The sequence below is a fragment of the Cervus canadensis genome, chromosome 3 (assembly GCF_019320065.1).
Source record: "Cervus canadensis isolate Bull #8, Minnesota chromosome 3, ASM1932006v1, whole genome shotgun sequence".
Lineage (NCBI taxonomy): Eukaryota > Metazoa > Chordata > Mammalia > Artiodactyla > Cervidae > Cervus > Cervus canadensis.
This window is the reverse complement of record NC_057388.1, coordinates 41,178,163-41,206,116: the sequence shown is the minus strand read 5'-3', so window position 1 is coordinate 41,206,116 and position 27,954 is coordinate 41,178,163. Positions and strand designations below refer to the sequence as shown.

Below are 27,954 nucleotides of genomic sequence, written 5' to 3'. Positions count from 1 at the left end.
AGCACAATAAAAATAAATAAACAAAAAAAAATTTTTTTAAAAGGACAATGAAATCAAGTCAGTATCAACACTAAGAAAGACCAGTAACACATTTGTAAAGTGAGTTCCTTTTCTACAGTAAAGAATTATTATTTAAGAAAGTGCCAATGCCCTGTCTGTACACATTAGTATATGCAAATGCCTATAAAAGTCAAACTTTGCTGTAGAAATTAAAATATATCATTTAAAAACAGATCCTAGTGACTGCAATAAAAGGGAAAAACTATAAAAATTGAACATGAAATTAAATCAGAGCCATATCCAATAAATTGAATCTTCTGGCGTTCAATACAAAAATATTTGTTCACATTTATACACTAGTCCTATCCAAACTAGAGAAATGGAGTATTGAAGTTTTTTTTTCTCTTTCCTTATATTTAGATACTTAAAAAAATTTTATCTATCATATTATTCCTAGATTCTAAGTAGGGTCAGGCCTCAGTTCCATACGCATTTTGAAAGATAGCAAGACAGGTTCAGATTTCAATCCAGCCTCATCACTTCCATTTATACAAGGACCAGTGTTATTAAGTTCGATCACACAATTTCAATGAATGGCTACCTGGTGAGTGAGCTGCCAATCTCACCTACAGATTCTAATGTGGTAGTGTTTATACAACTGAGCTGGAATCTCGCCTAATTAGGCCGCTGGAGCTAATTAAGAATTGAAGTTCAAGTTCTCTCACGTTTGCATAAACCTCCATGTACATAAATTACTACCTACAGTTTAATAAGGAGCTGGAAAATGCCAAGATGACACGAACATTTGGCACCCATGCTGAATTCGTCACTGTTCCATGCATATGTAAACATATATATGCACTGTTCCATAAGCATATAATAAGCACTACTGGAAGGGAAAAATAAACCACTTCCAAGGCCATGTTCTCCTTGTTTTTTGGTTCTTTTTCCCTTCTTCAATCTACAGCATCATATAATCAGGTTTGAGGACAGGAGAGATCCAAAATTCTAATATGAAAAACATACTGAACCACATACTGGAAACTATACACCAGGGGACCAAGGAGATGGGTTGGGGGAGGGGTGCACGGGTAGGGAAGATAAAGCAAAACCAACCAGTTTTGAAACGTAGTCCAGAACCATCTGTTCAATTTTTTTCTTTTCTACACCCTGTAGATGTCTCAAAAGATGGTCTCTTAGTTCAGACACCATCTGAAAACAGAATGTAGATAAGTCACAACCTACCCACTCACATCTGCAACTGGTTTGAATTCATTTATTAATATTCCCTATCAATATGAAAAATATTGGACCTGAAGATCCCACTAGCAGAAATGTATAACCCACGATGTTCCTTTGATGGGCATAAATCAGGCGGCACTACCATTTTCCTCAAGAGGAATGATTTATGACACACCCAAAGCCCAGTGAGCAGCTGACAGTCAGGCTGCCAGTCCTGTTAAGAATTCTCCAAAGTAGCCAGTGGAAGTTAGCCAGTGGAAATCACTAGGCTCAGTAGTCAAAAACTTTGGGATCTACCAAAGGATTGAAGTCTACTGTTCTGGCTCTGGAGAACTAACAGGAGCAACTCTAAACATAGAAAGTCTATGCTAATGGGAAGGAACAGGGTTTGGATGTTTGGAAGGACAGAGGCTGGAATAAAAAGGAAATGCCCCAGATACCTCCCTCTGCGCACTGGCTAAAACAATTCCACGGAGTTCCCTGACATGCAAAGGTATGGAAATATTTATTCTAGTGCCTCCAAATTGGCTTATTTCTATAGCCGCACTGTTATGACCATCCCTGGGGCTCCCCAATTAGTGTGGCGTTCCCAGCTTTTTGTTTTTCTCTTCTCTTCTTCCTTTTCTTGTCTCTTTTGTCTAAATGCCTTGTTCAGCAACAGACCCTCTTGGCTAAAGAAATCTTTGTACCAATAAACACCATGGGAATTGTACAACTGACAACACACACACACACACACACATATGTAGGCATCTTCTATTAGTATCTAAGCAGATTTACAACAGACACCCAGGGCAAAACTAAGCCCATGGCATCCTGGGCCAAGACAGAGTGGTATATTATTTCGGTCTCCTGCATGTATTAAATGATTAAGCTTTTTAAAAAAAACATTATTTTTTTTCTGCATAAGATATGATGCATATTCTTGTCAGTTTAATTTTTCCATAATAATCATATAAATGAAAATTTACATTGCTCATAATCCTACCATTTACTTTAACATTTCGGTTTTTTACTTTCCTTTTTTCCAGTGTGTATAGTCATTCTAATATTTTACTTTAACATTTCGGTTTTTTACTTTCCTTTTTTCCAGTGTGTATAGTCATTCTAATGTTTTACAATCTGCTTTTTTATTTAATAGTTTATCATTAAATATTCTTTATCACACTAGTTGTAATAGTTGTACAGTAACCAATTTTATAAAAAAATACTATAATTGAACTATTTATTCCCTTCTTATACATATGGAATATTTATTACTATTAATAATACTACCCAAAAACTCTGTATACAAGGGTTGTTTATCATATCCTTGATTATTTTGTCAGGCTAAATTCCTAGAAATGGAATTTCTTGGGTCCTATACTTAGACTTACAGAGACACTGCTGAAATGCCTTCTTCTGAGGTTATATTAATACTAATTTCAAATTCCATTGCATGCGACTGTCAAATTCCCTATTCTCTGACCCTTCCTAATATAATTTTTAATTTTTGTCAATTTGAAAGGCAAAAACAAACAAAAAAATACTTATTCTGTTTGTCAGTTGGTTACCGCAATGTTAAGTATTGTTTTTCTTTCTCTGCCCCAACTCAAGATATTTTCAGCCTAAATTAACTTTTGAAAATTCATTGGTAACAGTTTTTATCCATTTCCCTTCTGGTATATTGTTCTCTTACTGATTTATAAGCTTGATTTATAAGCTTTATTTATATGCCAAATGTTATCCTTTTATCACATTATGTGGCAAATGTTTTTTTCTAAATATTATTGCTTGCCTTTTTGTTGTTCTGTTTCAAGATTTCAATCAAGCTTCACCAATATGCTTACATTCAATAATACACTTGAAAAGCTTTCTCAGTATTATTTAATTATCCACTTATTTTATTCAAATTATTTCACAGTTAATACATTATACTAATTTTTATATTAGATTCCTTAATCTGATATTTCTATGGTATAAAGTGGTATTTGGGGTGGGAAAAATCCAATTTAATTGACTTTTCAAAATAGTCAACCACTGATTGATCAACTGACTAAAAATTATTTCTTTTCACATTGATTTTCAAATATTTCATTTATCATTCACCAAATATTCAAAATTAAATTAGAATTTCCTATCTTTGTGTTAGTGACATATTTTTCCAACTATTGTAGATCAGAAGCACATTTAGATATCTCGTAATGTCAGTCCCATTCTTCCTTATTTTGTTAAGTGAGTCACTTAGTCAATTGTCAGAGAAATTTCATTGACTTTTTGTTTGTAATTTCATTAAAGCTAGATGCTAAGGATTTGGAAATTATATACTGTTTTTCGTTATCTTTTCTAACTAGTTAATTCTAATAAAATGAAAATAAATATAGCATTGTCAGCTTACTAACTTACATTATTATTTTTATTCTTTATTTTAAAAACTTTACTTTCCATTTTCCCAGTTGATTATTTTGTTGTTGTATTAGACAATTATACCATATTCTTTTACTCTTGTTTCTTCTTTCATTGGCTAAAATTTTTAGAATAATGTAAAGTTTTAGTGAAAATAGCAAGTATACTTAGCTTCTTTCTGATTTTAATACCAATGCTTCCAAGTGAGATTAAGAAGGATGTTGGCTACTAATATTAGACTATACTTTGTTTAAAATTCCAAGAGTGGAATTATACTTTCATCAACTTTTAGCACCCATAGAGTCATTTTTGCCTCTTGGACTCACTCAGTGATATGATGAACTACATTAATATATTTTCTAATATTAAGCCTTCCTGGAAATAAGCCCATGTGGCCAAGTTGTATTTTCAAACAGAGTATTGGAAAGTATTTTAATTAAGCTTGTGGTATCTATATTCACAAGTAAAAGTGGTCATTGTTGGATTCTGGTTTAAAGATTATGCTTTTTAAAGTGAGTAAAAAGTTTCCCATCTTTCTTCAAAAATACTTTACATAATATGAGAATAATCTGGTCTTTAAAAGTTTGAAAGAACTAACTCATTAGATAACTTGGGGCTTTTTTTAGAGATAATCTTTGACATTTTTTCCAAATTATTTTATGGTTATTATACTTTCAGGTTTTCTATTTCTTCTTGACTCAAGTTTGTAATTTCTATTTGCTAAGGAAACATTGTTTAACTAGAATTTTTAAGTGTATGGCTATGTATTTACACATATTTTTCTCATATTTTTTTTTTATTTTTCTCATATTTTTAAACTAGCCTTATCTAAGGTAATAGATTATCCCATTCTAAGCCTGCACAGCATTAAAAATATTTTATTAAATTTTTTTAAAACTAGTTTTTCAGTTAAAGATGTTTTTCAGATTTAGATGTTTAACTAGTTGTTTGTTTGTTTGTTTGTTTTTTAAGATTTTGGATGAATTTGCCAATTCTTTTCAATTAATTTATTTTGATTTACATCTTTGGTCTTCCTAGCAGTAAGATCTCTTGAGAAAGAATACTTTATTCCTTTGTATTTTAAAACCAAATACAAAAGCCACAGAGATGCTGGTCTTTCCTGTTTTAAATACTCTCAGTGCTATACATTTCTTTATGATGCTTTATACATTTATTGGGGTGACTGATTAATTTGTGATTCTCTTACAAGACAACAAATTCCAAGAGGGCAGAAATTATATATGTGTTCCTTACCAGTGAACACGCAGGGCCTACAGTGAGTGGATGGCAACAACCATGTGTTGACAGAATGAGAAATACAATCTAGCCCTTTCCCCTTTCCTTGGAGCTCACTGTTTGCCAGCACCAAATGTCCCACTTACCAGCCCGATAAGCAGCTGCTGGTGGTTGTCTTCCTCCTGGAAGAGGGGTGTTAATCTTGGCTCTGAAATTAAAAAGAGTGATAGTCAAGCAGGGTGGTTTTTAGGAAATGACCAGAAGGAAGAGGCCTCAGTCTGGGCTTCCCTTCTCTGAGTCACTGGGAAAATATAACACTTTCCTGATGGGATGAAAACTTTTCATTCAGTGTGACCTTGTCCTACACGCTGCAACTTATCACTCAGGTGATATGCAGGGAGCGCTGTGAACCAGAGTGAGGCACAGACTGTGAAAGAGAGAGGGAACACGAGGAACACATTCCCAACACCAATACCCTCTGGCTTCAATTTCTCTTCAATGTGGAGGCTTGTCACTGAGATCCTCTGCTTCACAGGAGACCAAACAACTCAGGTCCTCTCTTAAACCTAAGGAGTGGCAAACCCAGCAACGGGGACTGAGTGGAAGGATCACGTGACTCCCTTCTTCCTGACTCCAACTTGTAGTTTATAGTTACTGAGGTGAGGGGACCAGTCACCACAGTCAGTTACTGTGGCAAATAATAACTGGCACAAGTTATTGGACTGAAAATGTAGTTAGACTGAGATGGAAAAGTGGTGTGTAAGGTTAAACCAAATGGCACTTTCTCCACCATGATTTGCACTGTGCCAGCAAGACTGGAGGGGCAGGCCAACACTGTCTCTAGGAAGATCTCCTAGAGCATCTTTGTGCCCCATCTTCCTCTGCCAGAACCTGGGTCACAGTGCCGGTCAAGAGGTAGAACTGCCCTGGTCAGGGAGCTGAGGACTCCTTTCAGGAGGGCACAGATGCTTCTTGACCCCTTGGGATAAATCCTAACTAGATCCTACATAACCTTCATGATGAAAAATTCAAAACTAGAGCCCAGCAGTTTTCATGGTTGTTCCGCATTTCACAAAGAATGTTCACTTCTGACAGTGACTTTCTTCCTAGGAAACTAGCACAAAGAATTTGTGAGAGGAAGCAGCGAGTTCCCTAAAGTGCATCAAGACAGAATGACTAGTAACAGATGCAAACGGCCCTGACGTCCGGGAGCAGAAGGAGCTCTAACCAGACGTGGGAGCAGAGGACACAGGAACCTCAGCCAGACCAGTCACACTTCCCATGCTACAAACCCCCGAGTGACGCAAGAAGGGGAGCCTGCAAGCATGCTCACACCCCTGGCTGACTGCCCCTGCCCGGGACTGGTGGCAGAGCCCTGGCTTCAGGCCGGGCGACCTGCTCCCGGGGCTGCTCGGTGACTTCACAGCTCACGCGGGCTGTGTGCACAGCTGCAGGATGTGCAGCAAAGCACTGTATGAAATAATTTCCACTAGCGTCACCCAGCACATACCTAAACATCCAAGCCCATAAAAAAACATAAAAATAACAGCTTAAAAAAAAAGCGAGGCTGACCTTTAAGAGGTGAGAAAGAGTCCCACAGATAGACAGCTGGAGAGAGAATAGCTCTAAGCCAAGGGAAATACACCCTGCAAGTACAGCCAGTGAGCATGTTAATTAGATCAGTTCTACAGGGAAACGGGAGGAAAACCTACAGTCAGGGAGTTCTCCAGCAAAAGCGCATTCAGCATCTGTTCCCGAAGGACCTGGTGCCAAGAGAGACATGGAAGAAACTGGGAGCCGCTCTGACAGGAAGATAGTAAAGGGTGTTGCCTTCACTGGGCTAGTGGAAGTGATTTCCCTGCCAACCCACAGTGGGAGGAAGAATGGTGTTACAAACAAACAACTGACTGAAATCCAGAAGGCTTTATTACAGGTCTTTTCTTACCCAAATTCTTTGCTTCTAGGTTAGAAATCACCCTACAAGAAAAATTAGCCAATGTTATTCACACAGGAAACATTAATTAAAAAAAAAAAAAAAACCCACAATACCATACAAAGATATTGTCGTTTAAAAACCCATGAAACCACTGCAGAAACTGTTCTCAGGCTGCTGAAAACCTCAAAAACTTTAATCAACTTGGCAAAAGCCACATTAAGCAACTACAAAATCTCAAAACTCTTTAGTGCAAACAATGACGGTAATTTAGAACAATTGCAGCTCTCAGTTATTGGAAATAATGGGAACAGAAAATAGAACAGGGGTTGGAATGGGGCCTATGCTTGTAGCACTCTGAGATGACTCATCTACTCAGAAAACATGCTTTCAAAATAAGAGCAGGTTCACCAGCCGACTAACTTTTATTTAAAATCAACCCACTACTTGTACCCCTCTAAAGTGCTCTATTAAAAAGAGCTTTCATTACCACTTATTCCTTCTGAGTCATCCATCCCCAGGATGCAAATCTAAAAGGTTTAACATATAAACTTTTCCCACAAGAAACTCTAGCTCCAATCTCCAAAACAGGGCTTGGGATGCTGCTGACGGCATCATCTCATTGAGAATACAACAAAAGTAATAAGCTACTTCCCTGAAAGGCAGCCAGCAAAGTAACTACAAAAGATAGCCATCTTATAGCTATAATAATCCTTCATTTTACTTACTTTATTGCATTATCAAGAATATTTCTCACATACACCGTAGACCTTCTTTTTCCTGTTTTCTAGGAGTGAAGATACATCAGAGGTGTGGAAGGTGAAGGTTTTGTGGGTGACATTTTTCACATTAAGGTCATAATACAATATAGTTAAGAGTTCAGAAAAAAAGGAGATTTTGTTTCAAGGTAATCATAACACCTAGATTCTTAAAAAAATTGGCTGAAAAACTTTTATTCTGAAACTATTACAAGTTCTCAAGGAGCTGCAAGTCCAACTATATTTTATATATCAATACAATAACACTACAACTATATCCAACAATGCTGCAGAGAGAGCTCACATACTCATCACCCAGTCTCTCCCAGTGTTCATACCTTATATAAACAACAACAGTACAATACCCAAATCAGTGAGCATACAGTTCTGTCATTTTATCACATGTATAGATTCACATATGACAATGTACAACCATCATCCACATACAGAACTGCTCCATCACCCCCAAGATCTCCCTTTGTGTTACCCCTTTATAGGGGTCATATTCACTCTTTTGCTTTCGACCATTCCTAACCCATCTGGCCATGCTCAGTTGATCACTCATGTCCGACTCTTTGCCACTGTATGGACTGTAGCCAGCCACGCTCCTCTGTCTATGGGATTTCGCAGGCAAGAATACTGGAGTGGGTTGCCATTTCCTCCTCCAGGGGATCTTCCCCATCAAGGGATCAAACCCACGTCTCCTGCACTGGCAGGTGGATTATTTACCACTAAGCCATCAGGGAAGCCCTCCCTAACTCCTAGCATCCACAAATTTGGGAACATATAGATTTTTTAAAATCACTTTTTAACTATGTAAGTAATGCAAGAACACATCTGAGACTCGAATGTGAATCCCACTCCTACTATGAACGTGTTGTGTGTGTCCCTTAACCTCTTTGCAACTTTAATTTCCTCCTGAAGAGAAAGAAATCACAGAAGCACCTTGGTCTGCCTGCTGGGGATCAGCAGCACTAATGAACAGTGCTTGGCAACAGTGGAGAGTGCTGGACCTCAGCCAGCTTTATGACCTCAGGGCCTCACTTAACCTAACCTGCTAGGCTTCTTGCTCTCCTTTCAGGAACCCACACTTACCTCTTCTGAGATCAGGTTGTGCCACTCTCTCCTGACCACGCTGTTGTTATAGTATAAGTGTGGCTTGGAGTACTTAACATATTCCAGGTTGGAGTTCAGTTTTTCCCAGTAGCCCTTAAAGCTATGCACCTGTAAGAGACAAAAACATCAGCGGGCTCGAGAAGCAGGTCCTGGGGCCTGAACTACAGGGCACAGCCCGGGCAGGCCTTGCTACAAAGCTCTCATGAGACAGCATTTCTGAGCGGATGCTTCCCACAAGGGATGACAGTCTTGTCCTGACAGGAATTCTAAAACAGACTCAAAGGGGCTTGCCTCCCTCCCTTTCTTTTCGAGCCCCTTTTATACAGAGAGAGAGCTGCTCACTTCCCTAAGCCAGTGTGACTCCCCCTGGGTGAGGGCCAAGCAGGGAAGTCTGCTTTGAACACATCAAGTCATTTCTTCCCCAGAAACCCATTCTGACTCAGGTTATATCAACAATGTCATGTTCAGTGACAGAATGGTCACAAGATTTAGAGCACATGGAAGCATAGGTTTACTTTCCAGTTAAGTTTATTTACTTCCAAAGGGTATTTTTCAAAACTCAAGAATCAGAAAGGTGAAGTGAACTTTCACACTCAGTTGTCAACTACTTCAAAATGGAATTAGCTGGCACCCATCCCCTCTAGGTTTTTGACATATTGATATCACTGTACTAGCCCAAAGCAAAAAATTCACTATGTTCATTTTAAAATAAAATGCTATAGTAATACATTTTTAATGTTAAAGGATATCTTGACAAAAAATTGTTTTTGCAAATTAATGAAGACAGATTCATGGTATCTATTATCGTGCCAAAATATATGCATTTATAAAAGATTTGACTGGTCGGGTGGAGAGGGAGGTGGGAGGGGGGATCGGGATGGGGAATACGTGTAAATCTATGGCTGATTCATATCAATGTATGACAAAACCCACTGAAATGTTGTGAAGTAATTAGCATCCAACTAATAAATAAAATAAAATAAAATAAAAGTAAAAAAAAAAAAAAAGATTTGACTGGGATCAAGGGTACAATGTGTGGCCAGGAAACAAAGTGAGCTTAATGCCTACGGTGTAATACAGACTAGGCTGTATTACAAGGGGAAAAAAAAGTGAACTTAAAAAAAATGCCCCATCAAGAAAAATGCCCTTTGTTACGTAATAGCACATCACCCAAATTCTTATTGAAAGCACAGTCACAAGTGGCTTAAAATGGATACCGGTATTAGGAAAGTGAGTTACATAACAAAACAAACTTGCTATTTTAGAAGCTTGAAAGGCCTGTCCAGCCAACACCCATTTTCACAGAGACAGGAAGAGCTATTTCCAAGAAATTGTTATTTCAAGAGGAAATCGGAAACCTAGAGTCAGGTCCCACTCTCCATCTGACCTATCTCTCTTATCTTTTCTTTCCTTCTCCATACACTGATAGTGAATATATCTTTGTCTACCATTTTGTCTCCCTTATATTGAAAGAACAATAATGAAAGCAAACCCTGTAGACAACTGACAGAATTAGGACCCTGACAGGAAGTCACTGCAGCTTTTCTTGCTGCAGCTATTCTACATCTGAGTTTAGGCAACTAGTGCCCGAAGCCAGCAAATTAACTGGTGTTGTGGTGACATCTAGTGGTCAGTTGTGCAATTAGTTCTGCCTGCTTTGCACGGTCCATCCAACCTTGCCCAGGCTGAGACAGGGGAGGAAGGAATGATGGTGTCCTACCTATGCAAGACCTTCTTCCCCTCAGGCCAAAGGCATCCTTCTGTCAGAAGACTCTATTTTCACACAAACACTGCGGCTCCAAAGAAAAGATCTCTCCCAAACTACCCTCCTCTCACCCTCGCCCCATTAAAAAAGTCCCTATAAGCAGATAAAACAAGCAAGTCCAAGGACATGCTTCAGAGGCGGTCCTGAGTCTATTGATTGTATGTAAAACAGAGTATGTGTTCTTATGAGCACTTTTCTGGGATGAAGGTCTATAGTTTATATCAGAGTTTCAAAGGAATCCATAGCTTAAAATAGTTTAAAACTACTGAGGTCGAAGGAAACATTATCTAAGTTTTAAAACAATAACTTACCTTTAAATAAGGATAGCCAAAAGCCCCAGAAATATTTTAATATTTGTAGGTCTATTTAACATGTGTAGGTCATTGAAGGAGGTCACTGGGCTGGATGTTATAATATAGATATTGAGAGAGTACAGTTAATGGCGTATGTTAGTACTTGGTATCTGCGAGATAAGTGATGCGATTTTTTAAGCTATGAAAATTCACAAAGATCATTATAAATTGGGAGGTCTATTTGGAAGTCTGTGCTTAGTCACTCAGTCATATCCAACTCTTTGTGATTCCAAGGACTGTACCCCACCAGGCTCCTCTGTCCATGGGGATTCTCCAGGAAAGAATACTGGAGTGGATTGCCATTTCCTCTTTCAGGGGATCTTCCCAACCCAGTATCGAACCCAGGTCCCCCACATTGTAGGCGGACTCTTTACCGTCTGAGCCAGCAAGGAAGCCCAAGAATACTGGAATGGGTAACCTATCCCTTCTCCAGGGGAATCTTCCCGACCCAGGAATCAAACTGGGGTCTCCTGAACTGGTGAATTCTTTACCAGCTGAGCTACCAGGGAAACCCATTTGGAAGTCTGGGAAATAAATAAGACCTAGAAGATGAAAATGGATATATAAGTGAAGGGTGAAGACAGGATGTTCCACGTGCAGCTCCTAGGAAATAAGCAAAGATTCAGACCATAGACAGAGCTTTAGAAAAAGTAGAGAAAACAACCCACGGCACTTCAATCTCTGCAGTGAAGATGTCTACCCCTAGGGTATGACTGCCAACCTCAGTATCCACTTGGGTCCCATTCCCTAGACTCCTACTGTTGTGGGCTGTGACCTGGGCCTCGTGAGTTTTAGACATTCCCCAGGCAAGTCTACTGTTCAGCCTGGGCCGAGAACATGCTTGAGCACATCCAGGTCATGTCAGTCTCTTACCCACTCTCAAAGGTTTTCATCTACATCTCTGGCTTAAAGGCTGATGAAGAACCACCTGCTTGCAGACTTGCAATTGTGTTGTGACATAATAGGAGATAGGGTTAGAGAGCAGGTTCAATCTGACTTTCAAAGAATCTTCAAATGCCAAAGTAACACCAGCACATTCCTTGACCCAGAGAGTAAAAGAAGCACCAAGGTAAAATGTTAGCTGTTGTTACATAGTATGGGGGGAAGAGGACGTGGGAGCTACACAATCACACCCTACCAGCCAACCTGGGAGCACAGAAAGACACTCCTCTTTGTCAGGCAGCATTTGTAGAACTAGCTGAGTACTAAGCACCGTATTCATCAGGGACAACAGGAAAGGAAAAGCCACAACAATTTAAGAAGCACATTGCCAGCTTCTTGAAAAGAGTTTATAATGATTTCAAGTACACAAAAATGCTTTATAAGAAAATACCCATGAGTTTAGCTACTTCTGGGAGACTCTGGCGTTAGAGTCCATCAGATCCTCAAGGAATGACCCAGGAGCATTTCCCTATACAAGGGACAGTTTTACATTTTGATTTTAAAGGAAGGAAAATTATTTTAAGTCTCTTCTTGAGAAATAATCTTAATTTGACTTTTAGGATGACATGAAATAACTACCAAATGTAGTCCACCACAACTAATATTAATTGAACAAAAGGACTAAAGGGTTATATTAAAAGACTGTTTCCCATTTATGTGGGAAATAAATTTGATTTTTTTCCTCTTTAAAAAAGAAGTACCAAGAAAGGAAAAAAAAAACAAACAAAACAATACTGTGGTACTTATTGGCTCATCTGCAAATTACTGCCAGGAAAAAAACATCTGCCTCTCATTTCTTGAAGGCCCTCTGGCTCTGATCCTACATCTGCTGATTAACCAGCATTTTCTTTTACAGAAGAGGAAGCCAACTTTACCCTTCATGCCAGGGCTCAATTAGCAGAGGTAAAGCATCAAACTTGGCTCTTCAGTGGATACTATCTCAGCATCAGCTTTTACTTGCAGCCCAGAGAAACACAGTGGCCCACTACCTCCTGTACAAACAGAATAAAATAGAAACATCTATGTGTCCACAAAGCCGGCAAGGTACCATACTGAGCCAAGATGCTCTAAGCAGGGCCATTCATACAGAGGACAGTGACTGTGACTCCTGAGGCTTCCTGCTAGGAAAACTGCATGTTGTATGTACGAGTTCTCCTAGTTACAAGTGGACTTTCTCCTTCTTCCCAACATTTAGTAAAAATACCTCTCTTCTCTTCCCAGCTGGGTAGTAGTACTCATTTTTAATGGGATGTAATTTTTAATGTAACTTCCTAAATATGGCTCTAAACTATTACATCTCACAATCAGCATGTATCTTGAGAAAGCCCATGCTAAGACAGTCTCCTCCTCTCAACCTTAAGAATTAAACATTATGTTCTCAACCAAACTATGAACAAAAGCAGCACAGTCGAATGACTGGCAGAAGTGAAAGAAAAACAGGAATCTTTGATCAGGTCTGTTCCTCAATTTGAACATCTGGGAAGTAAACTGAAGGTACTCCCATCTCTACAGATAATGACAGGAATGGATTTTCCAGCCTGGTGTGCTGTCTCTAACAAGTAGTGTTTCTTTGGACCATTATAAAATTATGTTTCTACAATCTTAATTGAACTTGCCATAATTCTCTGCCTCTAAAAATACACTATATAGGAATAACTTGTGTTTTTTCTCTCCAACAGTCTATTCACAAAATTCTTCACTTCTGGTCACCAGATGTGTGGGTTTTTCCCTCCACATTCATCAATTCTCCAGTGCCAGCAAGGTGTCCTCCAATTGTCTGGAGACAGTCTCAGACCCCACAGGTTGAGGACTCAGTCCCACAAGGCTGCCCCCTTTTCAAATGCTACTCTCAAGTCCAGGTTGCTACCTGTGATTCTGACCAACTGCCTATCAATCCGAGGTTCCCAGAGCCCCCTTCATGGGTTCTATAATGTGTTACAGTGGATCTGAACTCAGGAATACAGTTTCCTTCCTATATGCCAGTTGATTATAAATGGATACAACTCAGTAACAGCCAGACTGAGAGATGAGAGGGCAGGAATGGGCTCTGAGCTTCCATGTCCTCTTCGGGCGCACCACCCCCACCCTTGCACCTCCATATATTCATCCATATATTCATCCAACCCATTAAATCTCTGAAATCTTTCAACTAGGGTTCTTTATGGAGGCTCCATCACACAGGCACAATTGATTAAACCATTGGCCATGGGTGGCTAAACTCTATCTCTAGCCACTCTAGCCTTGGAAGGTGGTGTTGGCAGAGGGCTGAAAGGGCCAACCCTCTAATCACATGGTCAGTTCTACCGGCAACCAGCTCCACCCTCAGGTGCTTTCCAGTAACTTCACTGACAAACTCAGGTGTGGCTGAAAGGGGCTTGTTAGGAATAATAAGACCTTCTTTTCACCTTTGTGCTCTGGAGCTATTTCAGGAACTGGAACACTTAACATTATAACAAAAGATCTCCCTATAGTTCTTATCTCTTAGGAAATCACAAAGATTTTAGGAGAGCTCTGTGCCAGGAACCATGGAAGAAGATGAAACACATATTTCTAGTTATATCACAAGATCGCATATGTACAAACTAAACTTTGGAAAGTCAATATCTCACACATAACCAGTTGACATTTCTGGTAATACTACACTGTTGTCAAAGCAATAATGCTCATTTTTAAAAACTGTAAGTTGTTACGCTGTGATTGTGTTGACACTTTGAATGGCTTAGAAAACTTTTCTTCAAGTGATGGTGGCTGTCTGCATTGGAAGGATCAAGGAAAAAGGTGTCTTTTGTATCTCACTAAAAGCTTAATTATGTTCATGTTTTGCCCAATTAAAACAGTATTTTTAAAACACTTTTTAAGTGTTTAAGAGAAGAAGCATAATCAAGTGAAAAAGTCTCTGAATGGAGAACAGCACAGGTGTCAACCACTCTTTCTCCAATTGCTCAGGGGCATCCAGCCCCCTGATGGACACTGCAGCAGACCCCTGATGGACACTGCAGCAGCCGTCTCACTTGGAGCGGCCATAACTTGGAAAGGGTTTGAAGTCCTTCTCCTTCCCAGTCTCTGGGTCAGATAGTTAATAGTCACAACACAAATGGTTAAATTAAAGCCTTCCTTACTGTATAAAATGAAACTAAAGATGCCTGTCTTAAAAATACTTCAATAAAAATACTACAGTTCTCCATTCTTGATATTCAAGTAAGCTATTGTTTCTCCTTTTTTTTTTTTTTAATTCTTACATGACTTCCTGTGGAAGGGATTAAATCATTCTTAGGAAGGCCATTCTCGATGACATGCCTTTTAAGGTTTTAAGGTGCAGACCTTGTTTTAATATACTTTTTGTTTCATTTTTAAAAATTCTTTTAGAAACCATTCTATAAAGGAAACCTTTTGTCTTTCAGATGATAAACTGGTATAAACCAATTAAATTCGATGTCCGTATATTAAACATTTATAAAGTGCTCCGCTTCACACTAAAATTATTTGCAGGAAGACCAGAAGGAAAGTGCTCGTCTAGTTTCCTTTTGTCCTTCCTTCTCCAGACTCCTTATCAGGGCAGTCATCTTACAAGCAGAATGGAAGCAAGTGTGCTCAGAGCAGACAGGGGTCCCTTGGGCCTCATAGAAAATCCAGCAGCAAGCACACTTTCAAAAGGTAACTTGTGATTCAGGTTAAGGGTGCTCAGAGCCAACTCCTATCAGGGAAGTTGCAAGAACAGTCACATAACGGGCCAGGGAGGAAGGAAAAGTAGGGGGGATATGCTACTACAACAAGATCCATTGCAATATAATTGGGCTGGGACCTGCGGTTGAAGTAGGTCAAAGACAGCTGCTTACAGTGAGAGGTATTATGCAAGCAGAGATGGGAAAACAAATGGGAGTTGTGAGGGCCAAGTGTCTTGTGAACTGAAAGGTTCGATAAGTTATGGGGGTGGGCGAGACGGGCAGGAGCTGGCCAAACCAAACTCAGTACCACCATCTCCTGAGTCCATGAGCAAATCCCTCTGCATTCCTATGGCTTCCCTGATGGATCATGTCTGCATAGAAAGGACAGTGAAGAGATCTACAGCTCAAACTTGTCCTATGTAATACTTCTGACTTGTATATGACACCATGCAGTGTCTCAGAAGAACTCCCAAGCATGTTTGGGAACAGTTAATGGGAAATAACTCTCTGCAGAGCCAAATGCTAAAGATAATTAGGGGAGAGTAGAAAAAAAAGTAAGGAAAAGGCAAAGTGAATAACAAAGAAGGAAAAAAATGAACTACATAAAAAAATAATTTTATGTGCGCGCACACACACACACAGAGTTAGAGAGCCAAAATAAGCTAGCTTGTTCCCAAGCAAAGACAGATTGTATTCTTAGAATAAATCAATGGGTAAAAGTCTTGAGAACCTTCCCATCAGTCTTTTATACTTAATTTTTTCAATGAAAATACACAATGTTGGTAAGGTCATAGTAAAACTGATAAACTCATAAATCCCTTGTAATTGTAAATTATCACAACATTTTTTTAATATAAGTTTGGCAATAAAAATCAAAGGCTCTAAAAATTGTCATGGCCTTTCACTCAGTAATACTCCTGGGCATTTAACCTTAGAGGAATAAATCACATAATACACACACACACCCCCAAAAAAACCTACATAAAAGTATTCACTGCCAAATTATTTTTAATAGCAAAAATAATTTTTTCAATGAGGGCTAGAGACAAACTAAATGTCTCAAAATGGAAGAATGATTAAGTAAACTAAGACACAGGAACACAGTGGAAACCTATGGAGTCATTAGAAATCATAATTATGAAAATTATGAAGTTTATGTACCAACATGAAAATGTGCATGATATACTATAATTTGTAATCTTTATTAAATATCCCTAGATGGCCAGTACTAGGCAAAATATGCACACCTATGACAAAGACCAAGAGGAAATGGGGCAAATAGACAGTTATGTTAGAAATTAAAGAACTGTGGGTGACATGGCTCTCTTCTAAAACTTTCTTCACTGGTTTATTGTGTGTCCATTAAACACATTCTTGATTTGTTGAACTAGTGGTAAAAGCAAAAACAATAAAATAAAAGGGTGGAGGTTCTTAATAAGAATCTTTTAAGCTATTAATCAAACCTTTCTTTTGCATCATTTTCCTGCTTTTGTAGATCTTCAAAGTTGTCTCACATTGCTGTCTAGAAACCTCTTTTATCCATCTCTACTCAAAGGATGCTTGAAGTCCAAAACCAAGAACCACTAAACTTGCCCCAGTTGGCCCTCTCTCACCCCCAGGGCATCACCATGACCTCAAACGCCCACAGCTTCCCCCCAGCTTCCTGGGCCTGGCCTGCTCTTCGTGGATTCAAAAGAATCAAATGTAAATACCAAGAGGCACCCCGGGCTGCCTGCTGCCAGAAGTTGAGATTTCCCAGCACACAGCAAGCTATAATTAACAGGAGGCAGTGCCAAAAACAACAAAGGAGCTTCAAGGAAACTGTGCTAAAATACTCTCCAGTTTTTAACTACATACACATTCTTTTCTACTCACCCACCTTACCCCACCCTCCCCATTGTCTTAGAAACTCCTGTGAAACCACCAGACTGTGGAGATACACTAAGGCTGCCGCTTGGCGGGCAGGAAGAAGGTGCGCTGAGACCACAGAGAGCCCGAACAGGTCACTCTTAAGAAGCAGAAAGGCCGCTCTCAAAACCAGAGGGAAACTAGATAATCCCAGCCCAGGTTACTTAATGGTTTTAAGATTCTGTGGTGTGTGTGTGTGTGTGTGTTGAGGAGGTGACAAAGTAAATGAAGTGAGAAAAAAAAACAAACAGCTCTCGGGTTCTCTAGAGAAAATCTACAGGACTTCCTCCAGCGTGGACTGGCTTCAAGCACAGTGGAAACTATGACTTTTACATGCTTCATATTCTCTGTCTTCAGAAAATCTCCCTCTTTAAAGAGCACTCCTAAGAATTGCCCTGATACCATCCTTAGAGACTACCACTTAGGAAGGACTGCCTAGACAACCGGCCCTCCCCCTCACCCCACCCTCCCTGAGAGTTCACAATCCCTTCTGGAACTACCATGACGTTTGGGGCAGGTGACTGGAGGCCAGCAAGGAAGCCATGAAAGCCTGCACTTTTGTCTCTCTGTAAGCACTTACCTTCATAAGAGGCAACGGAATCTCTTCTGTCACAAGGGTTATTCCAGGAATTTCCTGTGGAGGGGGGAAACACACACACAACTGCTAAACGTATCAACTACCACCAGCCCGAGCCTTCAGGAAGTATTTTCTGTACACAAAGAAGCTGAGGGCAGCTCCCAGTTTGCTAACCTCTACTTTAAATAAACCTTGGGGTTTATAAATACTAGTGAACACAGCCTATCTCTTACCTCAGGAAGGAAATATTCTGTAAAGTTACGATTATAATAGTTGACAGCATCACTAAACTAAAGAATAAGACTACTATGAAGAAACACAGAATAATGTATTATTTATACATTATTATTATTATTTCATTTAAGAACAAAGGAGGCAAATTACATTTGCACCATCAAGTATTATGATAAGGTGGACACTTTCCTTTTTTTTTTTTTTACTCCTTTCTCCCTCTTCCCCTTCATTTAAATATATTATAGTTGATCCCCATCTCACTAATGGGATTGTTTTTTTGACTTCAGTGGAAAACTGTTCTGCACTTCATCCTCCAACATAATTTCAGAAATAAGAGATCTCCATAAAGAGTTTATACAGCACAATCACCATGGCAAATGTGCAAGAGGCAATTCATATCAGGAAATCCAAATAATAACATTCTTCTAACTCATGAGCATTAAAACAGAAATTTAAATAAAAAAATAAACTGCCAAAATTGCCACTTATTTTGAAAAGAGTGGTTCCTTGTTGTTATGTATATATTAATATCTCAATTAGTCAATTCCTCTTTCATTTCCTAAAAAAAAAGTAGATGATATATGGGAAAATAGAAATAAAATCTGGTATTTGTTTAGAACTCAAATGTCCTGGGTTTCATTGACATACAATATTCCTGAGAAAAATAGCATCACAGGGATGGAGAAATAAATTTCCAAAACATTGAAGCAACCGAGATCTTCACTGTGACAGGAGAAAGCCTGTTTTAAGAATCTAAATGTGCTTAACACTTATCACTACTCAGGAACAGAAATTTCACTACAGTTTCAGGTTATAAATAACATCTTAAAATAGGTACAACAGGCCTCATTGTCTGCAAACCATAATTCAGGATTATCTATGTGTAAGAGCACAATATTTTCTAGTATCTTAAAAAATCCAATTCAGCTATTTACAGAAATAATCTATTTCCATATAGTAATAGAAGTATGAATTAAAATTTTCTATTGTGGCAAGTATTTATTAAGAGTATAGCATTAACAGCATATGCAGATTAGAAAAAAGTAAATGATTTATATCATTGCTAAAATCAAATCATAGGATCATAGAATTTCAGAACTAGAAGAGACCTTTAAGGTAACATACTCTAACCGCAAGAACTTTAAAGCAACGTGGTAAACCCTAAAATAAGCTCTGTGCAGTGGTTTAACTTGGTTTTTTCATATTTTTCATATTATACTTCTTGTAGGACTTCCTGATGTCACTCTGTATGTCCACAAAGTTCCTCTGCCCCACAAAGAAGGAGAAACACACATGTGAAGAACTGTCTGTCAGGGTTACAGTCACACAACATCCAACTAACATATTCTCAACCCTGGGAACTAGAGGTCCTGTTTAGTCTCCCAGACACTGAACATAGGACAGTGACAGCCCGCATTGGTGGTGAGGGGAGGAAGCTGAAATGTACATTTCCTGCTTCTGGCCAGGGTGGAGGTGGGGGTTAACCTGCAAACTTCCTGCCACATTACCACAGAGTCTGCACCTTTGAAGAATGTTCTTCAAACAGTGAGGACCTGGAGAAGAAACAAGCTCAGATCTTTCCCTTATAACTTTACAATGTGCCATGAAAGTTTAACAACTCTAACAGTGAGAGACAAGAAGAAAGGACCTTTGGGAAAACACTACCATTGTGTATGTCAATAATTTAGAAATTAATCAAACATGGGACTTCCCTGGCTGGAAGACTAGTGATTAAGTCTTCCCTAGTGGTTAAGACTCCGTGCTTCCACTGCACGGGGCACAGCTTCGATCCCCGGTGGAGGGAACTAGGATCCCACATGCTGCATGACAGGGCCACCACCAAAAAAAAAATCAAACACATCTGAAAGGCCTTTTTAAAGGATTAAATTTAGATAGTTTTAAAACAAAATGGGAAGTGTTACAGTTTATCCTAGTACTTATTTTCCTGTGTCTCCTGAAATAAATTTATTTTTCTAAATGCCTTGTTGATACAAACTTCTGCCTCAAGAGTAAGCATACCGTAGTTCTAACATCTAAACATGAAAGGAGGAGAGGCAGAATCTTTTTCAGGGGCAGCCTGTACATGATTTTCACTTGTGATCCAACAAAGTTCAGTTTATTGAACCACATTCAAGAGACAATGAACAATGTTTTCTCCTGAAATACTTTTTCCCAACTAAAAGGAAGGGAGTCTGGACCAACAGGAAGAAAACGATGAATGGGGTGAATTTGCTTAAGATTACTGAGTTTAACTGATCTTGACACTCTAGAGTTATCACAGCTTTTCTTCCTAAGGCTGGGGGAAAAGCTTATGAAGGTGCTAATCTACTAAGTAAATAGAATGGCTCTGAATAATAGCAGTGGTCCAGCCGCTGCTCATTTATAAAATCCTAAGATTTATTTTCATCTACTCCTGCTGTTAGAAAATCTTTAAAAACTAAAACAATTGGAAGATGATAGAAGCTTCTTTCTGCTTGGTAGTAGGAAGGTAACACATACACTGTATCTTCTCCTTCAATTCTAGAGTTTTATGTTAAATACATTTGGCCAACAGTAACAATTCATTGTCTCTTCTACCAGAAATCTCCAATTCAGATCCTTATGGGGGCTTCCCTGATAGTTCAGTTGGTAAAGAATCTGCCTGTAATGCAGGAGACCCCAGTTTGATTCTTGGGTTGGGAAGATCCCCTGGAGAAGGGACAGGCTACCCACTCCAGTATTCCTGGGCTTCCCGTGTGGCTCAGCTGGTAAAGAATCCACCTGCAATGTGGTTTGATCCCTGGGTTGGGAAGATCCCCTGGAGAAGGGAACGGCTACCCACTCCAGTATTCTGGCCTAGAGAATTCCATCAACTGTATAGTCCATGGGGTCGCAAAGAGTCGGACACAACTGAGTGACTTTCACTTTCAGATTCTTATGAGGTAAAATAGAAATGAAATCATGGCCTTGGTTACTTCTACAAGGATGTCAAACTGACCCACAACTGTGAATCAATTTTAATTACACAAGAAATATATAAAGTGTTAACTTACTGTATCCCAAGTGAGCAGTGAGGAATATGGCAAAAGTTTATCCATGTTACTTGTCTCTGGATAAATGCTCCAATATGAAGAAGCTGAGTAAGTTTGGGGAGGGGGAGACATGTTTTAATATGAAGAAAAGGCAGTAGACTTTGTAATTCACCAAAACAAGCAAACCAAAAAAAGTTTTCATTGTCTTTTTCTTCATTCTCAAAAGGCTAATCATCATGGTTCTATCTGCTGTTCAGGTTCTACTTTTTACATTGAGAACAAGTTCAAAAATTATTTGACATTTACATCTGTAAAAATGACATTATATCACTTCACACAGAACCAGCCAACACAATGCTGAGCACTACTTTTTACTGGGGAAAAAAAATCACTAATAAGGTTATAGAATCAAGATCATGTGTTATATTTCATCAGTCTCTGAAGAGTCACAGCTTCTTGCAAAACCACAAGAGAATGAAGTTTAATTAGCTGCTGACTACAATGCAGTTTAAAAATAAAATGCTCCTATCCAACATTTTGACATATTGAGGCATTATCAATTTACTGTTTTCCCTTAAGCAAAAGGATCACGGATTCAATTTAACATGCACCATCAGAAACACCTACCAATTATAAATTCCTGAATGAGGTCAAATGAATGGCAGGCAGAGATGTTCTCAGAAATCCACTGAATAATCTTTAAAAAGTAAGAAGACAATTCCGTTGGTATTTAAATCTAAACCGTGCCCTCCCACCACCAAAGAAGCACAAGATATGTACGAATCTTTTAAAGTGTGATATCTATTTTAGAATTGCCTAGGAACACACTCACTTCTACATAACACAAAGCTGCGGGGGTAACCAGCACCTCATTTACAAATGAGGTCCTCTTCATACAGCATTTTAATAAACGCCCTTGGCTAGGATCCAAATAAGTCTTCTTCAATCCAGTGTTTGTTTTTGCTAGAGTAGGACATATAACAGCAAAATCACGGCGTGAAGAGCTATGGATACAGGAGAAAATCAAACTCAACCACTGAGCTTGGAGGCAGCAGACCTGGGTTTGAATTCCAGCACAGTCACACCACTTAATCGTTGTCAGCATGGCTATGCTGTCTTCCCAAGGACAGTATAATCCCTGTTATATCTACGATTCTCTCAATCAACCTCTATAACAGCCTGCTGCAGAAACAAAACTCTTTGTTCCTGAACCTTAGAACTGATGCCATGAGGTTTGACTAGCCATGGAGCCTCTCACATTTCTGATCCTGCCAACAAGTTGTCCTTATTTCCAAACGTATCATGCTGGTTGTCTTATTTTGAACAATTAAATATTTAAATAATGTTTATTTTTAGTAATATGTAAATATTTAATAATAATATTGATATTATTGATTGATACTACTTAAATATTTGTTTAAATATATTATTTAAATATTATTAAATTTAAATGTTTAAATATTCTTTAAATATTTAAACTAGATGTTTAAATAATATTTAAATCTTTAAATATTAATAAAATATTACCCCCCAGACAAGTGAAATACGGACACCAAAAGAATATTGGTGGGTCGGTAAAAGTTGAGGGCTTGGCTAGTAGGAACTGCTGCAGGGCACGGGGAGCTCAGCTCAGTGCTCTGTGACGCCCTAGAGGTCTGGGGTAGGAAGTGGGAGGAAGGTTCCGGAGGGAGAAGATGTGAGTATATGGATAGCTGATTCACTTTGTTGTCAGCAGGAACTAACACAACACTGTAAAGCAACTATACTCCAGTTTGAAAAAAAGAAGATAAAGCTGAAAAAATAAAATGCTCAAAATACAGCTCAAAGAGACAAAGAGTTGGTGTAAAGATGAAAGAGAAATTGAGACAAGGGACACAAAGCAAGAAGCTCCAAGATATAGCTAATAAGGATTACAGAAATAAATCAGAGATAGAATGAAGGAGAGATAAGAGTCAAAGACATATTGGTAGAGAATTTTCCATAATGAAAAATCATTAGGCCAGTTTGCAATAGAACTCTAAATCCTGAAGAAGATACATAACACAAATCCACAGCTAATACATTGCAACGAAACTACAGAATATACAAGATGATATAAAAATCTTAAAATATGTATCTGAAAAGGAGCAGCAATCAGACAGCAGACTTTTGGCTGGTTGCAACAGATGTCACAGATGATCAAATACTATTTTCTTTCTTGTTTTTCTTTTAACCTCCCTCCCCATCCCACCCCTCCAGGCTGACACAAAGCCCCTGTTTCCGTTTCCTAAGCCATACATCAAATTCCCGTTGGCTATCTATTTTACATATGGTAATGTAAGTTTCCTTGTTACTCTTTCCATACATCTCACCCTCTCCTCCCCTCTCCTCTTGTCCATAAGTCTATTCTCTATGTCTGTTTCTCCATTCTTGCCCTGTAAATAAATTCTTCAGTACTATTTCTCTAGATTCCGTATATATACATTAGAATACAGTATTTATCTTTCTCTTTCTGACTCATTTCACTCTGTATAATAGGTTCTAGGCTCATCCACCTCATTAGAACTGATTCAAATGCATTCCTTTTTATGGCTGAGTAATATTCCATTGTGTAGATGTACCACAACTTCTTTATCCATTCATCTGTCAATGGACATCTAGATTGCTTCCATGTTCTAGCTAATTGTAAATAGTGCTGCAGTGAACAATGGGATACATGTATCTCTTTCAAGTTCAGTTTCCTCAGGGTATATGCCTAGGAGTGGGATTGCTGGGTCATATGGTGGTTTTATTCCTAGTTTTTTAAGGAATCTCCATACCGTCTTCCATGGTGGCTGTATCAATTTACATTCCCACCAACAGCGCAAGAGCGTTCCCTTTTCTCGACACCCTCTCCAGCATTTACTGTTTGTAGACTCCTTGATGAGGGCCATTCTGACCAGTGTTAGGTGATATCTCATTGTAGTTTTGATCTGCATTTCTCTAATAATGAGCGATGTTGAGCATCTTTTCATGTGTTTGTTAGCCATCTGTATGTCTTCTTTGGAGAAATGTCTCTTTAGGTTTTTTTCCCATGTTTTGATTGGGTTGTTTGTTTTTCTGGCATTGAGTTAAATGCGCTACTTGTATATTTTGGAAATTAATCCTTTGTCAGTTGTTTCATTTGCTGTTATTTTCTCCCATTCTGAGGGTTGTGTTTTCATCTTGCTTATGTGCTTTCCTTTGCTGTGCAAAAGCTTTTAAGTTTAATTAAGTCCCACTTGCTTACTTTTGTTTTTATTTCTGTTACTCTAGAAGGTGCGTCACAGAGGATCTTGCTTTGATTTATATCATTGAGTGTCCTGCCTATGTTTTCCTCTAAGAGTTTTTATAGTTTCTGGTCTTACATTTAGGTCTTTCATCCATTTTGAGTTTATCTTTGTGTATGGTGTTAGGAAGTGTTCTAATTTCATTCTTTTACATGTAGCTGTCTGGTTTTTCCAGCACCATTTATTGAAGAGACTGTCTTTGCCCCATTGTATATTCTTGCCTCCTTTGTCAAAAATAAGGTTCCCATAGGTGCATGGGTTTATCTCTGGGTTTTCTATCTTGTTCCATTGGTCTGTATTTCTGTTTTTGTATCAGTACCATACTGTCTTGATGACTGTAGCTTTGTAGTACAATCTGACGTCAGCAAGGTTGATTCCTCCAGCTCCAGTCTTCTTTCTCAAGACTGCTTTGGCTGTTCAGGGTCTTTTGTGTTTCCATATGAATTGTGAAATTTTTTGTTCTAGTTCTGTGAAAAATGCCGTTGGTAATTTGAGAGGGATGGCATTAAATCTGTAGATTGCATTTGGTAGTACAGTCATTTTCACAATACTGATTCTTCCTACCCAGGAACAAAATATCTCTCCATCTGTTTATGTCATCTTTGACTTCTTTCATTAGTGTCTTATAATTTTCTGTTATAGTTCTTTTGTCTCCTTAGGTAAGTTAATTTCTAGATATTTAATTCTTTTTGTTGCAGTAGTTAATGGGATTGATTCCTTAATTTCTCTTTTTAATTTTTCATTGTTAGTATATAGAAATGCAAGTGATTTCTGTGTATTGATTTTGTATCCTGCAACCTTGCTAAATCCACTGATTAGCTCTAGTAATTTTCTGATACTATCTTTAGGGTTTTCTATGTACAGTATCATGGCATCTGCAAACAGTGAGAGCTTTACTTCTTCTTTTCCAATCTGGATTCCTTTTATTTCTTTTTCTTCTCTGATTGCTGTAGCTAGGATTTCCAGAACCATGTTGAATAATAGTGGTGAAAGTGGACACCCATGTATTGTTCCTGATCTTAGGGGGAATGCTTTCAGTTTTTCACCATTGAGAATAATGTTTGCTGTAGGCTTATCATATATGGCCTTTACTATGTTGAGGTAGTTTCCTTCTATGTACTCTTCAAACTTTTTTGAAGAGTTTTAATCATAAATGGTTGATGAATTTTTTCAAAGGCTTTTTCTGCATCTATTTAGATCATCATATGGTTTGTATCTTTCAATTTGTTAATATGGTCTATCAAATTGATTTCCATATATTGAAGAATCCTTGCATCCCTGGAATAAACCCAACTTGATCATGGTGTATGAGTTTTTTGATGTGTTGCTGAACTCTGTTTGCTAAAACTTTGTTGAGGATTTTTGCATCTACATTCATCAGTGATTATTGGCCTGTAGTCTTCTTTTTTTGTGTTGTCTGTTTGGTTTTGGTATCAGGGTGATGGTGGCCTTGTAGAATGAATTTGGAAGTGTCCCTTCCCCTGCAATTTTTTGAAAGAGTTTTAGAAGGATAGGCATTAGCTCTTCTCTAAATGTTTGCCAGAATTCTCCTGTGAAGCCATCTGGTCCTGGGCTTTTGTCTTTTGGGAGATTTCTGATCACAGCTTCAATTTCAGTACTTGTAACTGGATTGTTCATTATTTCTATTTCTTTCTGGTTCAGCCTTGGAAGATTGAACTTTTCTAAGAATCTGTCCATTTCTTCCAGGTTATCTATTTTATTGCCATATGGTTGTTCATAATAGTCTCTTATAATCCTTTGTATTTCTGCATTGTCTGTTGTAACCTCTACTTTTTCATTTCTAATTTTGTTGATTTGATTCTTCTCTCTTTTTTTCTTGAGTCTGGCTAAGGGTTTGTCAATTTTGTTTATCTTCTCAAAGAACCAGCTTTTAGTTTTATTAATCTTTACTACTGCTTCTTTCATTTCTTTTTCATTTATGTCTGCTTGGATCTTTATGATTTCTCTCCTTCTACTAATTTTGGGGGTTTTTTTTGTTGTTCTTCTTTTTCCATTTCCAGTTGTTTTAGGTGTAACATTAGGCTATCTATTTGATGTTTTTCTTGTTTCTTAAGGTAGGATTGTATTGCTCTAAACTTCCCTTTTAGGACTGTTTTTGCTTCACCCCATAGGTTTTAAGTTGTGTTTTCATTGTCATTTGTTTCTAAACATTTTTTTATTTCCCTTTTGATTTCTTTAGTAACCTGTTGGTTATTTAGAAACTTGTTGTTTAATCTCCATGTGTTTGTGTTTCTTTTTTTTTTTTCTTTCTCTTTTTTTTTGTGTGTGTTTGTGTTTCTTACAGTTTTTTTCTTGTAATTGATATCCAGTCTCACAGCATTGTGGTTGGAGAAGATGCTTGATAAGATTTCAATTTTCTTAAATTTACTGAGGTTTGCTTTGTGATCCAAGATGTGGTCTATCCTGGAGAATGTTCCATGTGCAGCTGAGAGAAAGGTGTATTCTTCTGCATTTGGATGGAATGTCCTGAAGATATCAATGAGATCCATCTCATCTAATGTATCATTTAAGGCTTGTGTTTCCTTGTTAATTTTCCGTTTTGATGGCCTGTCCATTGGTGTGAGTGGGGTGTTCAAGTCTCCTACTATTATTGTGTTACTGTCAATTTCTCCTTTTATGTCTGTTAGTGTTTGTCTTATGGATTGAGGTGCTCCTATGTTGGGTGCATAAATATTTACAATTGTTATGTCTTCTTCTTGGATTGATCCCCTGATCATTATGTAGTGTCCTTCCTTATCTCTTGTAATCTTCTTTATTTTAAGGTCTATTTGGTCTGATATGAGGATTGCTGCTCCAGCTTTCTTTTGCTTCCCATTTGCATGGAATATATTTTTCCATCCTCTGACTTTCAGTCTATATGTGTCTTTAGGTCTGAAGTGGGTTTCTTGTAGACAGCATATATATGGATCTTGTTTTTGTATCCATTCAGCCAGTCTGTGTCTTTTGATTGGAGGATTTATTTTTTTATTTTCCAGGTTTGTCTTTATTTTTTTTTCCATTTATTTTTATTAGTTGGAGGCTAATTACAATATTGTAGTGGTTTTTGCCATACATTGACATGAATCAGCCTAATTGGAGGATTTAATGCACTTACATTTAAAGTAATTATTGATATATATGTTCCTATTGCCATTTTCTAATTGTTTGGGATTGATTTTGTAGATCTTTTTTCTTCTCTTGTATTTCTTGACTATATAAGTCCCTTTAACATTTGTTGTAAAGCTGGTTTGGTGGCACTGAATTCACTTAACCTTTGCTTGTCTTTGTCAGCTTTGTCAGTATATACACCCATAAGCAAAATCAAAACAGTTCAACAAAAATAAAGTACAATAGACTGACCTGGTGAACAAAGGAAACCATAAATTATATCTACCAGAAGAACACTAATTAAAGCACAAACTGGGAAAAAAAAACTAAAGCAAAGTGCCAACTGGGGAAAAAAGCAATGGAAATAAAAGTAACAAATATGTTGAGAGGAAAGGAGAGAAAGAAAGGAAAGAAAGAATAGCCATGCAGAGTTA

The 27,954-nt window shown here is 38.1% G+C and overlaps 1 protein-coding gene across 4 annotated transcripts in view; it reads right to left on the bottom strand.

The window, feature by feature from the left end:
- LOC122438271 (gamma-secretase activating protein) overlaps window positions 1–27,954 on the bottom strand; it is a 91,327-nt gene that overhangs the window by 13,426 nt on the left and 49,947 nt on the right. For 3 of the 4 annotated variants that reach the window (XM_043462950.1, XM_043462951.1, XM_043462953.1), the window contains 8 exons: window positions 21,753–21,822; window positions 21,147–21,229; window positions 17,884–17,937; window positions 8,650–8,778; window positions 7,525–7,583; window positions 6,809–6,840; window positions 5,010–5,071; window positions 1,117–1,212 (listed from right to left, as the gene is read on the bottom strand). In XM_043462950.1, coding sequence (XP_043318885.1) covers window positions 1,117–1,212; window positions 5,010–5,071; window positions 6,809–6,840; window positions 7,525–7,583; window positions 8,650–8,778; window positions 17,884–17,937; window positions 21,147–21,229; window positions 21,753–21,822 — 585 coding nt within the window. The remainder of the gene's footprint in view (window positions 1–1,116; window positions 1,213–5,009; window positions 5,072–6,808; window positions 6,841–7,524; window positions 7,584–8,649; window positions 8,779–17,883; window positions 17,938–21,146; window positions 21,230–21,752; window positions 21,823–27,954) is intronic. The other variant, XM_043462952.1, reaches the window with a different exon arrangement.